The 11,701-nt window shown below is 41.1% G+C and overlaps 1 protein-coding gene across 1 annotated transcript in view; it reads left to right on the forward strand.

The window, feature by feature from the left end:
* arhgap42a (Rho GTPase activating protein 42a) overlaps positions 1-11,701 on the forward strand; it is a 22,044-nt gene that overhangs the window by 7,678 nt on the left and 2,665 nt on the right. The window contains exons 5-22 of the mRNA XM_014003175.1: positions 1,479-1,550; positions 3,993-4,094; positions 4,192-4,302; positions 4,818-4,922; positions 6,385-6,514; positions 6,610-6,710; positions 6,817-6,926; positions 7,049-7,127; positions 7,210-7,249; positions 7,356-7,418; positions 7,510-7,584; positions 7,700-7,784; positions 7,864-7,922; positions 8,050-8,155; positions 9,548-9,707; positions 9,781-9,931; positions 10,372-11,046; positions 11,124-11,280. Of these exons, the coding sequence (XP_013858629.1) occupies positions 1,479-1,550; positions 3,993-4,094; positions 4,192-4,302; positions 4,818-4,922; positions 6,385-6,514; positions 6,610-6,710; positions 6,817-6,926; positions 7,049-7,127; positions 7,210-7,249; positions 7,356-7,418; positions 7,510-7,584; positions 7,700-7,784; positions 7,864-7,922; positions 8,050-8,155; positions 9,548-9,707; positions 9,781-9,931; positions 10,372-11,046; positions 11,124-11,280 (2,381 nt within the window). The remainder of the gene's footprint in view (positions 1-1,478; positions 1,551-3,992; positions 4,095-4,191; positions 4,303-4,817; positions 4,923-6,384; positions 6,515-6,609; positions 6,711-6,816; positions 6,927-7,048; positions 7,128-7,209; positions 7,250-7,355; positions 7,419-7,509; positions 7,585-7,699; positions 7,785-7,863; positions 7,923-8,049; positions 8,156-9,547; positions 9,708-9,780; positions 9,932-10,371; positions 11,047-11,123; positions 11,281-11,701) is intronic.

Consider the following 11,701-nt stretch of genomic DNA (forward strand, 5'->3'; position numbering starts at 1 on the left):
GCATATAGCTAAAATCCAATGATGGTTATATAATAGCAGCTGCATTCTGACATGATAAGCTCTATGTTTTATATTCAATTAACGTATGATCTGATTAGTCGACTAATCGAAAAAATAATCGATGATTAATCGATTATAAAAATAATCGTTTGTGGCAGCCCTACAGATGACACAAAATCTATCCCAGTGAATTTCATCTATTTTGGCAGAGATGAAGCYTTGCTAAAGGAGAGATCTGTTTTATTCTAAAGCTGATCTGGATGACTTCTCGTACATTTTTTATAGATGATCTTCTGTGTTCCTCACAGTTCAGGCTGTGCCGTTCTCAGTCCTTTAGGTTTAATTCTAAATGACTAGGAACTAGGTTTTCAATGAAATACTGACAACAATTATTTAAACCAAAAATAAAACTTAAGATTAAGTCTAAGATTTAAGCACAAATAACCATATATACTTCATAGTAAAACATAGTGAACGAAACCATAGTGATCAGTTTAGTTAAATTTAAAAATAAAACTGAAAAAAATCACCTTACTATCAATTAACAGTTGATTAAAACAAGTATTTGCATAAACAAATAAAGAAACATTGGAACAATATTCTTTTGTGTGTTTTTTTCTAAATTATAATTCAAGAAAATAGGTTGTCATTCATTTCATTATGTAACTTTGATTTATAAAATGATAATAACTTTTAGTTAAAAGAAAATTTAAATCAAAAGCATACAGAATATTATTATTTTGTTTATTATCTTAATTAAGAAGAAGGAAACATCTCTTTATGTTTGAGAAGACACATTGTGGCTTAAACTAAGTTTTAAAGAAAGAGTGTTTTGTCTCTCTGAAGGAGGTTTTCTGAGATGAAGGTCAAAGACAGGTGGAACGGTTTATTCCACCTTGAGGTGACCACTACACTATATTCCTGCGTCCATGTTATTAAAATGATTTTAGGTCAGAGCTACTTCATTTTAAGAAACGCTGCTAAACCAACGGGAAAGGTTATGTCTATGTTCTACCTGCTTTATTATCACCACGTCAAAAGATGAGCAGTAACATAATTGCCCGAGTCTGTTTGTGTGTGTTTGTTACCAAAATAGCTCATGAACCAGTGTAACTCACTGGAAGTATTATATGTTATCTATTATCTCTATTTAGAGCCAACCAGATGCAAGATGGCTGCCACAGGAAATCATCCTTAGCAAAGAAAAATCTATAACTCAGATTTGAGCTAAAATTTATTGCTGTAGCTGAGAGTCACTGTAGATATCAACATTTAACAAATTTAATTAAGATATTTTATAGAGTTTTTCCATTAAATGTATTTTTTGGGGGGAAGAAAATGTCAAGCACCTTATGAAAGAAATTTGAACTTTGACAATAACATTTCAGCTACATTGGTGTCACATTTTTGCACTGCTCTTTTTTTTAAGTGTTGCAACATCCTGAACTCACTGATGCGCTTCTTTCTCCCGCCCTCAGATCCAGAACGCCGATGACGTTTTGATCTCACCGCTCGAGAGGTTCCGCAAGGAACAAATCGGAGCTGTTAAGGTACGTCTGCAGTTTGCACGTTGGGCTCGCGAGTTTTTTAACGCACGGCAGCGGTGCCGCTCCGTTCTGGTCCCGCTCAGGCTTGTGGCGAGCAGTCGGAAAGTCCAACTTGTTCAGATAAACGATGGGTCACGGTCCAGAGTCAGTGACGAGGTCATGGGAACGGACAGAGGGAGGGAGGGAAGGCGGCGGACGTCACAAACAGAAAGATGGTTGAACTCAGAGGCAGCGTAAACACTGAGTGTGTGGTGTCTGGTTTCAGCTGCTTTCTCAAGTCAAACTATCCCATTCAGCTCATTTTTTCAAAGAAAGAGTAATAATAGGGTTGGCTGGGATGGTTGTTAAAAAACAGGTTTTAATTTGGCTTTGGTCTGAAGGTGAAATCATAGCAAGTTTCTGTTTAAAGCGACTTTTAGAGCGTGTCATGTGTGTGTGAGTGGCACATCTTAAGGGTGATGCTGCTGATCTGAGCATGTGGAGTTAGATGGTGAAGAGAACCATTTCCCTCCATACTTTGTCAGTCTCTTTATGCAGATTATAAATAGACAACAACAGGTAAACAATAGGTTTTTAAGGGCGAATATATAAATCGGACAGTTAAAGTTGAGCTGCAAACAAAACAAAGCAAGTTTCAAATGTGTTCAAATTATAAAGGAATTGCAAGTGAACCTGTACCTGCAACATTCCATCACTGTAAATTTCATTAAGATATCGTATCTTAAAGTGTAAAATAATAATAATGGTAACGAAACTAAAACGATTTCATAAGAATGTCGTCTTTCACACCCTTGAAATAAGAGTTTCAGTCAGGTGTTCACGTTGCAACATAACATGCTGTTTGGTTGTTTTCCACGACTGAGTACGGGCGTAAATCTTTGTAAACAAAAGTTGCCATGGCCTCCGTTATATTCATGTCCCGTGGAGAATGGCCTGATAATGTTAGCGATGCCTTAGTTTGTTTTGTTTTGCCCCAGACGACTTGTTGTCGGGAGCTAACGGTAGCACGCTTGGAATGTCTTCATCACGCAAGAGACTACTGAGGGGGTAAACAGATCTCATGCCCCGATATTGAAAAACTGAAATGAAATCAATCCAAGGTTACGTTATGTAAAAATCCTGCAGCACTTTAGTTCTGTTTTCATAGCTTTCTGATCACAGTTTGTCATTGATTAGATAGATTTACTCCATAAATGGAGAATCTTCTTTTTGTTCCTTTCATTCATTTGCACAAGGTCGAACTCAAAACCAATACATTTTGAACACTGCTTAACTCGTGAGTATTGTTGTCGATGTTAGAATTAGACGCCCTTACCTTTTAAGAACACATTTGTTGATTTAAAGAATAGCTTTGCTACATTTGTATCTAATCAACAGAGGCATTTATACTACAAAACCCCTCATTCTGCTTGTTTTTGGCCAGATGCATTAAGTATTCAGAGACTCTTTGTGTTCACGTTACATTCATGACCACCACAAACATCTTGAAGACATTTGGCATGAAAGGTTAAATAGACTTGAAGCTTGTTGGTGTCGCGTGTGTGACAGATAAGCACACGTAAACAGTTCTCCATTTTCCTCATTACCAGATGTGAAAAAAAAATTAATCTGTCAGATGATTGGTTGCTTGAAAAGAACTGATACTTTCTGACAGACTAAAAAAAGGTTCTGAGAATTTAAGGGCCCACACTCTGAAGAAACAAACAAACATTTTTATTTTTATGGCATGCAGCTGAATATTGTCTCTTTATACTGGGAACGTCTGAGACAAGGTGCTGGCATTCAGACAAGCAGTCCTGTATTTCCTCTCAGAGAAAACGTTTGGCTAAGGCCCTTTGTGATCATGTAGATATTTCTGTGCTGRTTGGRTGAACAAAATCATGAAGCCTTTATYGAAATGGTGGCRATTAATAAGTTCCTTAATTGAACATGAATCGAGAATYTGAARTAAAKTRAGCACAAAATGTAAGGAGGTGGATTATTTTTTATTGCATCTTGGCAATAAATCTTATAKCGTTTGAAAGCTTGTTAGTTTCCCTTTTAAAAGGCGCCACTTTTGTAAGGAACGTGCATTTATGGGATGAGCTGTAGAGCTGAGTGGGTTGTGCACATGAAACATTAGCCAAATCCTCTCTGCCAAACAGCTTTTTGTGCCGTCATTGTTGACATTTGTTTTGAGCTTCTGGTACCACCAGGTGTTGCCAYTCAGAAGCTGGTAGAAGATTTGTCACCAAGAAGCATTGTTACGACAATAACACAATCAACCAAACACTAATTTCCTTACTAAGTGTACATTTTGTCTGGATGACAGTCTCATCAACACATCCTGGTTTATGGCTGCGGATGTTTTGTACAAATTATTATTCCTTTCTGGATTTATTATTATTATTCCAGACAACTTTGTGTTTTTGTTCCTGAGCCTCTCTGCTTTCATGTTTTCCTCAGGAGGGAAAGAAGCAGTTTGATAAGGAGACAGAAAGGTATTACTCTCTGCAGGAAAAATACCTCAGCGTGTCCTCCAGGAAGAAGGAATCCCAGCTGCTGGAGGTAAACTCGCTCGAGACTCTCGCAAAGTCCCAACAAGTTCCTTCCTCGCTCGAGTAACACGATCGTGTGCACCGTGGGTGGGTGTTCTCTCCTGCAGGCTGACTCACAGATGAACAAAGACAGACAGATTTTTTATGACGCCTCCCTTCAATACGTCTTCAAGATCCAAGAGGTGCAGGAGAGGAAGAAGTTTGAGTTTGTGGAGCCAGTGAGTTCACAAACTCTTTCTCATATTTATAGTTTGTCAAATTTCATGTTGAAAAGACACAATCCCTGATTCAGTAAATAAAAAGTAATTGAGACTTTCCTCTGCTGCTTCTAACACGCTGGCTTAAACATCAACTTGTAACCGCAGCCATAATCATGTGTTTACATGTAAACATACATGTAAACATTCTCGTAGGAAAAAACAACTGAGCCATGAACAGCAAAGCACACATCACACACACTGTTCTAGGGACAGATATCAGTAACAGCTACTTCCTGTTGCTGTGGCGGCACTTCCTGTGAGGAGATTTCTTCGGGCTGACAGAGAGGAAAAGTCTTTGTTGTAAAGTAAACAAAGGCAGCAAACCAAACAACAGGCAAACCTCAGAGGGCTTTTCTCCTGTCGGGGCTGTTTTGATTGTTGCAGATGACTGATAATCCGCTCTTTTGTAATCCTCTCATTATTTTCCTCCACTCCCATGCCTGGAGCTGACAGTTTCTCCCWCTGCTCCGCAGCTATTAGCCTTCCTGCAGGGGCTGTTTACCTTCTACCATGAAGGCTACGAGTTGGCCAGTGAGTTTGAACCCTACAAGCAGCAGCTCCAGTTCAACCTGCAAAACGTGAGTGTTCAATGRCACGTCCGAGTCTGAGACTCCTTATCTCCTAAAGCCCATTTATGTTCAGATTTCCTGCATTTTAAGGCAAGAGGAGAGGAAAAAGCTAAGATGCAGTCTTTGTTTTCAAAATAAAAGCTCCACAACCTTCAATTCATTCTGTTTTTCTGTGTCTGTTAAATAGATTGTAAACAATCAGCTTATCTAAATTTATTTTGAACATCTAAAGATTACCTACATCGTTGTCTCTGTCCTGGGCTCCATTTACGTAACTTAATATCAAAGATCTGCTGAGCCTGGATCTGTTTTTTTCACTTGTTCGATCTTGTTGTTAATCTTTGTAATCACGAATAAACTCAGTGAATGAGTAAAACCAATCCAGCAACTGTTTAGAGGAACTGCGAAATCTCAGATAGCTGTAGAAAAAAAAATCGAATTAAAAGGTTTACATAATGTTTAGATAAATAATAATAGTGATCAAAAGGCCTGACGTGAGACACAAAGCCAGACTGACTCACTTCAGAGGTTTATAATTTGGCCTGTGGCGATAAGCAATATTAATCGCACAATAAATTAAAGTGAGGTTAATAATATTCATTTATCAGCTTGTTTGTTCTCTACGTGTCTCCTTAGCGTAGGAGGAGAACTCTGGTGTCAGGTATTTTTCAGGCTCATGGTCTCATAAAAACCTCTGCAGCAAGAGAGCCCCGTGAACAGGCATTTAGCTAAAAGAGCATCGCCAGGTTTCTGACGCTTCTTTCATCTGGCYATGCCTCAGGACGCCCTCAGAGCACCGTGCCAAACCTTGGGTTCACCAAGAGTTTTTAGTTTTTTTACTCTACGTAAATTTAAGCTTAAAAAAATCGGCGTGGGTGTAGCGCCGATGCTATATTGCCTTATATGTATTAGCTCAGCGCTAGCGCGACAAACTCTAAGCTGAGGGTGTTCTTCCATGAAGCAGCTTTGTTGTCCTCCATCCATATTTTCAGTTCCAGGCTGAGTCATTTCTACCTTCTCCTCTCTGTCAACGCTCTCTGGTTTCATTTAAAAGAGTCGATCARCAGATARTGTCCAAGATTAACCTTCAGGGTGGATATAGCTCGCTAGCAGCCTCGCACCGAGGACCTATCCATGTCATCATTTACCCAGAATGCTTTGTGTGTAAATAAAATGGCCCAGTCCGTGTAAAAATATATTTTTAAACTTTTAATTTAAAAATGATAAAAACTGAACATCCTACAGTTTTTTTAGTCTTTATTTTACAGTTAAAATATATGTTTATCAAATAAAGTCAAATGTTACAACTAATCATGGATCCCTTTAAAATGGACATTATCATTTATCACAATAATTTCTGAGATAATTTATTGTCCAGCAAAATTTGTTATCATGACAGACCTACTCATGATCATCAAACATGTAAAGAAGTGTTTTTGTAATTCTCTTTCATGTGTGTTTTTTGTTAAAGGCACGTAACAACTTTGAAAGCACCCGTGCTGAGGTGGAGAGGCTGATGAAGAGGATCCGCTCTGCTGAAGATGACTTCAAAGCCCCCAGCGGCTTCACCATGGAGGGATATCTGTATATACAGGAGAAACGTGAGAGACTCTGCACTAAAACCTGCCTTTATTCTCTCACTGACACTGTGAGAGTCAAGCACAGAGGCAGAGAGTTATTTGCTTGTGTCATCCAGGTCCGTTGGGGAGCGTGTGGACCAGGTACTATTGTACTTATGAGAAGAGCTCAAAGATGTTCACCATGAGCAACGCAGAGACCAGACCAGCCAGCAGACAGGTGATACTGATGCTGTCTGTGATTCAGCACATTTACAACCAGTTTTCAGTCTAGTTCTTCTCATCTCATCATCCATAATCTAAATTATTCTCCCCGAAACGGACAGAACGGCGTGGTGAACGGCTCCCCGGAGATGTTCCAGCTGCGGTCGTGTGTCCGAAGGAAAACGGACTCGATTGACAAACGCTTCTGCTTTGACGTCGAAGTGGTGGAGAGGTGAGAGAGGACTCTACCCGAGACACTCGGTGTTGTCCCGATGATGATTAAAAGTTCTTTTGGAATTCAACTATTCGAGGCGTGGCTCCTTTGAAGTCAGGGGAAACTATTTTGACTTGCAGACATGGCGTCATCACGCTGCAGGCGCTGTCGGAGGCCAACAGACGGCTGTGGATGGAGGCGATGGACGGGAAAGAACCTGTAAGGACACATCCGTAACTTTAAAATGAATGACGGAAGAAAAATAAAAATAAAATTAACACTCTGTTCTGCTTTGGATCAGATTTACACGCTTCCTTCTCTGCTCAGTAAAAAAGAGGAGAGTAAGTATAACTTCAAATTAGATTAATCTGTTTGTGAACATGCAGTCCTCGTTTGTTTTTGTTTGGTCTTTTTAGAATTTTTGCTATTTTCCTGTTTGTTTTGCAGCATTTCTTAACGAGGCGGGCTTCAACTTTGTTAAAAAGTGTGTCGAGCTGATTGAAGCGAGAGGTATTTCTCACACCTGGACTGTTTAAAAGAGAAAATCAGCTTTCACTAATGCTCTTCTCACGATGACGTTTGTGCGTAAACCGGTCTGCAGGCATCACCACCCTGGGACTGTACAGGACGGGAGGAGTGAACTCTAAAGTTCAACGACTGATGTCAAGTGTGTTTGGTGTGTTTTTTTTTTCTGGCTCGGACAGATTTATTTATTCTGATACTATAAATAGTGTATATATTTAGAAGTCCATCCCTGAATATTAATCCTTTATTATTTTTCTGTCTTCCAGCATCTGCAGCTCCCTCTGACATGCAGCTGGATGCAGAAACCTGGGACAACAAGACCATAACTAGTGGTCTGAAGGATTATTTCAGGTAATACATGCACAATAACTTGGTAACCCCCTTTTAAAAAAAAAACCTGAAGAATTATTAATCTGTAATGCACATGCAGGTGTCTAGCAGAACCACTACTGACCTACAGGCTGCATAAAGATTTCATCAAAGCTGCTAGTAAGATCTTTCTGCCTTTTATTTAAACAGCTAAAGTTCACAGAAAAATGACGGCCATTGTTTTCAAAGTGTGTCTGCGATAAAGAAAAGTAAACCATACTCTGACGTTTTTATTTTGTTGTTGCAGAGTACGATGACCACAGGCACAGAGTGACAGCGATTCACGCACTTGTCCACAAACTACCAGAAAAAAACAAAATTATGCTGGACATCCTAACTCAACACCTCCTCAAGTATGTTCTGGTTTTATTCAAAGTAAAAGACATTGAGAACCATTTGTATTAAAGGTGGGGGGATTAAGTATTTTACAGGCACATAGTTCAATTCAATACCACAATTAAGTATGCTCCCTTCAGTTGTTATGAAAATTTTATTTATTTATTTATTTATTTATTTATTTATTTATTTATTTATTTCATTTAAAAATAAAAATAAAAATGTTATACACAACACAAAGAGAAAAAAAATCACACTTGAAATGAAAGGAGGCAGAAAGAAGAAAAAAAATCATAATATCTGCCCCTTTTTCCCTAAATTAATTTCAAACAATAACAATCAAGAAACAAAACAAAATAAAAACTTCAACAAAACAAAAACTTCAAATGCTGCATATAACAAAACATCCTTCAAATCTAAATGCTTTGAAACTGGCCTCCAGTTCTTGAAAAACCTACTACCATTTCGGACATTCCCACTTCAGCACGTCTTCGCAACAGTGATTSGTGAGGTTTACAAAAGTCCAACCGTTTTCTGACGAACCGTGTCATCCACWGGAACTGTAAAAAGAGACGTTCAGACATTCAGTTCTACCAGGTCTGGTGGAGACGTGTGGGGGAGGGGTGCTCTGTGGGGAGGGAGCTCAGCTCCAGACCGAGCTCCAGGAAGGAGCTTTGTGTAATTAGGCGGTGCTTTGTACCAACAAGGTTTAGGCAGCTCCACATGGCTACAGGAGATTCAGGGATTTCTCAAACATGCATGAARGAGTCAAAACAACACTCTGAGTATGTTTTTAATGAGGGAATAACATTATAACACGATATAAAGCACAAAAAAGTGGATTTTGCATAATATCCCTCCTTTAATGAAATATAAACCTACGGGCTTTTTAAATAATTGTGTCAGATTTCCACTCCGACCCACAGATATTGGTCTGATTTTAGCATTGAAATGTAAAATCTCTACGTATTTGTATCGGTTTTCCTTCTGATAACAAAAGCCCGATAAATTAACACCTGAATTTGACCAAAATGTGTTAATGTTTGTGGTCCAGAGACGTTCACCAAGTGCGTGATTGKTGATATCAWCAAACTGGATTATCTCAGGGAGAGCATCATCCAAACTATTGTTTGAGACAAAAWGTTAAAAATAAATATGGCACTTTTTCCATAACTTCAGTGAAATGGTTTTTATTTTTGTACAGACAARGTTTGCCTATGGAATGCATGTAGTGGGGTATCACAGTAAAAGCTGACAGAATGTCCCTGACAGGAGATATGTGATGTCAGCTTAATYGCGGAAATTAAGTGTTTAACAATATCYGCATYTTGAATATCGACAAAAACTTAGTWTCGAGCYTCTCTACTCACTGTTTGTTTTTGTGTGTATCTGTGTGTATCTGTGTGTAGAGTGTCCTCCCACAGCGACCAGAACCTGATGACCGTGTCCAACCTGGGAATGATCTTCGGCCCCACGTTAATGAGGTCCCAGGAGGAGACGGTGGCTGCCATGATGAACATCAAGTTCCAGAACATCGTGGTGGAGATCATCATCGAAAACCACGACAAGGTGGATTAACGAGCTCTTTCACACACAGTGTAACCGCAGACACCTGTAACACACACGTCTTCTTGTGCGTTAGGTGTTCGGTGAAGCCCCGGACCTCTCCGTGCCGCTGCCTCCGGCTCCGTCCTCTCGATCGACTCCCCGCAGGAGGAAAGCCATCTGTCTGTCGTCCGGAAAGAGGAGGGCTCGCCTGTACCCTCCCGCTCTCTGCCTGGCCGACAACGACAGTGAGTCTTTTTTGGGAATCATAGCTGCTTGTAGGTTTTTGTTTGGCTCATCATCACTCAGGAACAAAAGTGTTCAAGTTTTCATCCTTAGCCTGCTTGTGTACCCAAGTGTGTGAAAAGATAAACACTTAAAATCTGAAAACAAGCTTATTTTCCCCGTGTTTTTACTGGATTCAACACAAAGAAAAATCTTTTGTAGTTCACTCTGTCGAAAAAGTAAACCCCTTTTTTTTAAATTGCTTCATTAATAACATGCTTTTGATGATTGGATTGAACTTAACAGCAAATGTTTCCAGCTGTTGCTTTATTTTTGAGCTTATTAGTGCTTTGTGTTTGCCTCATTTTACGACAGAGCCAGTGCTTAGTGGCACAAATAATTTAAACTGGTTTGAGAACCGCAGATCAGCTCAGCTGTTGTTTTGTCTCTTTTCCTCCCTCAGGTGATACGTTCAGCAGCAGCTCCAGCACTCCGATGGGCAGCCAGGAGTCTTTGTCCTCGCACTCCTCTGAAAAGAACGAARTGTCTCAGACCTCTCCTCCATCGTCTCCCGCCACCGAGCCCCCCGTAACACCGTCGTCCCCTCCTGCAGCGTCCCCCTGCCCGCCACCACACAGCTCGTCCAACGGGAAGGATCAGAGGCAACCTTCAGACGGCGCTCTCTCCTCCCACCTCACAGCTTCCTCTTCCTGGACCTCAGCTCCGCTCTCTGAGCAGACTTCCTCCATGTCCTCCTCCACGTCCTCTTTGCTCTCTGCAGTGGAGAGGTCCTTCAACAGGAACTCAATTGCTTCCTTGTCTTCTATAAAAGACTCCAGGTCTTCGTCCAGGGTCTCTGCATCCACGGCCTCCYTCCAGAACTCCTCAGCGGAACATCCCTCGTGTGTGGAAGAGGGCGGAGCTGTGCATAAAGCATCCTCAGGCTCTTCTATGAAGAGCTCTCCTTCAGATGATCAGAGGAATACGTCGTCCGCTGCCGTCACAAAGAGCAAAGCCACAAACTCTACCTCTCCTCAGCAACACAGCACCGCCTCCTCCTCGTCTTCCTCCTCCTCTTCACTATTTCCCTACCAGCTTTCTGAAGCTTCCTCTCTCACCTCCCTGCACATTTCCGAGGGTAAATCCAACTTGAAACATCTCACTTTTTAGTCAATCTGTGAATCTGATTCTGATGTCTTGTGTATGTTTTTTTAGATTATAAAAGCTGTCACGGGTCAGTGCAGAGTCTCATGTCGCTGGACCAGCAGGACGGAGCACACACACGGAAAACACACACCCGCTGTGGCTCCGACCTGATCCCGAAACGCTCTGCAGCCACGTCCAGCAATGGTTACTCCAGACCTGCGTCACTGTGAGTGTATTGCCCCTTTTCCACTAGTGCCACTTAGTGTAGTGTCGGTACTGTCAGTGTCGGTACTGTCAGTGTTGGTACGGTCAGTGTCTGTACGGTCAGTGTCGGCACTGTCAGTGTCGGAACGGTCAGTGTCTGTCCGGTCAGTGTCGGTATGGTCAGTGTCGGTACTGTCAGTGTCGGTACGGTCAGTGTTGGTACGGTCAGTGTCTGTACGGTCAGTGTCGGTACTGTCAGTGTCGGTACGGTCAGTGTCGGTACTGTCAGTGTCGGTACGGTCAGTGTCTGTCCGGTCAGTGTCGGTATGGTCAGTGTCGGTACTGTCAGTGTCGGTACGGTCAGTGTTGGTACGGTCAGTGTCTGTACGGTCAGTGTCGGTACTGTCAGTGTCGGTACGGTCAGTGTTGGTACGGTCAGTGTC

The sequence above is a fragment of the Austrofundulus limnaeus genome, unplaced genomic scaffold, assembly GCF_001266775.1.
Source record: "Austrofundulus limnaeus strain Quisiro unplaced genomic scaffold, Austrofundulus_limnaeus-1.0 Scaffold17, whole genome shotgun sequence".
In the NCBI taxonomy this organism is placed as follows: Eukaryota; Metazoa; Chordata; class Actinopteri; order Cyprinodontiformes; family Rivulidae; genus Austrofundulus; species Austrofundulus limnaeus.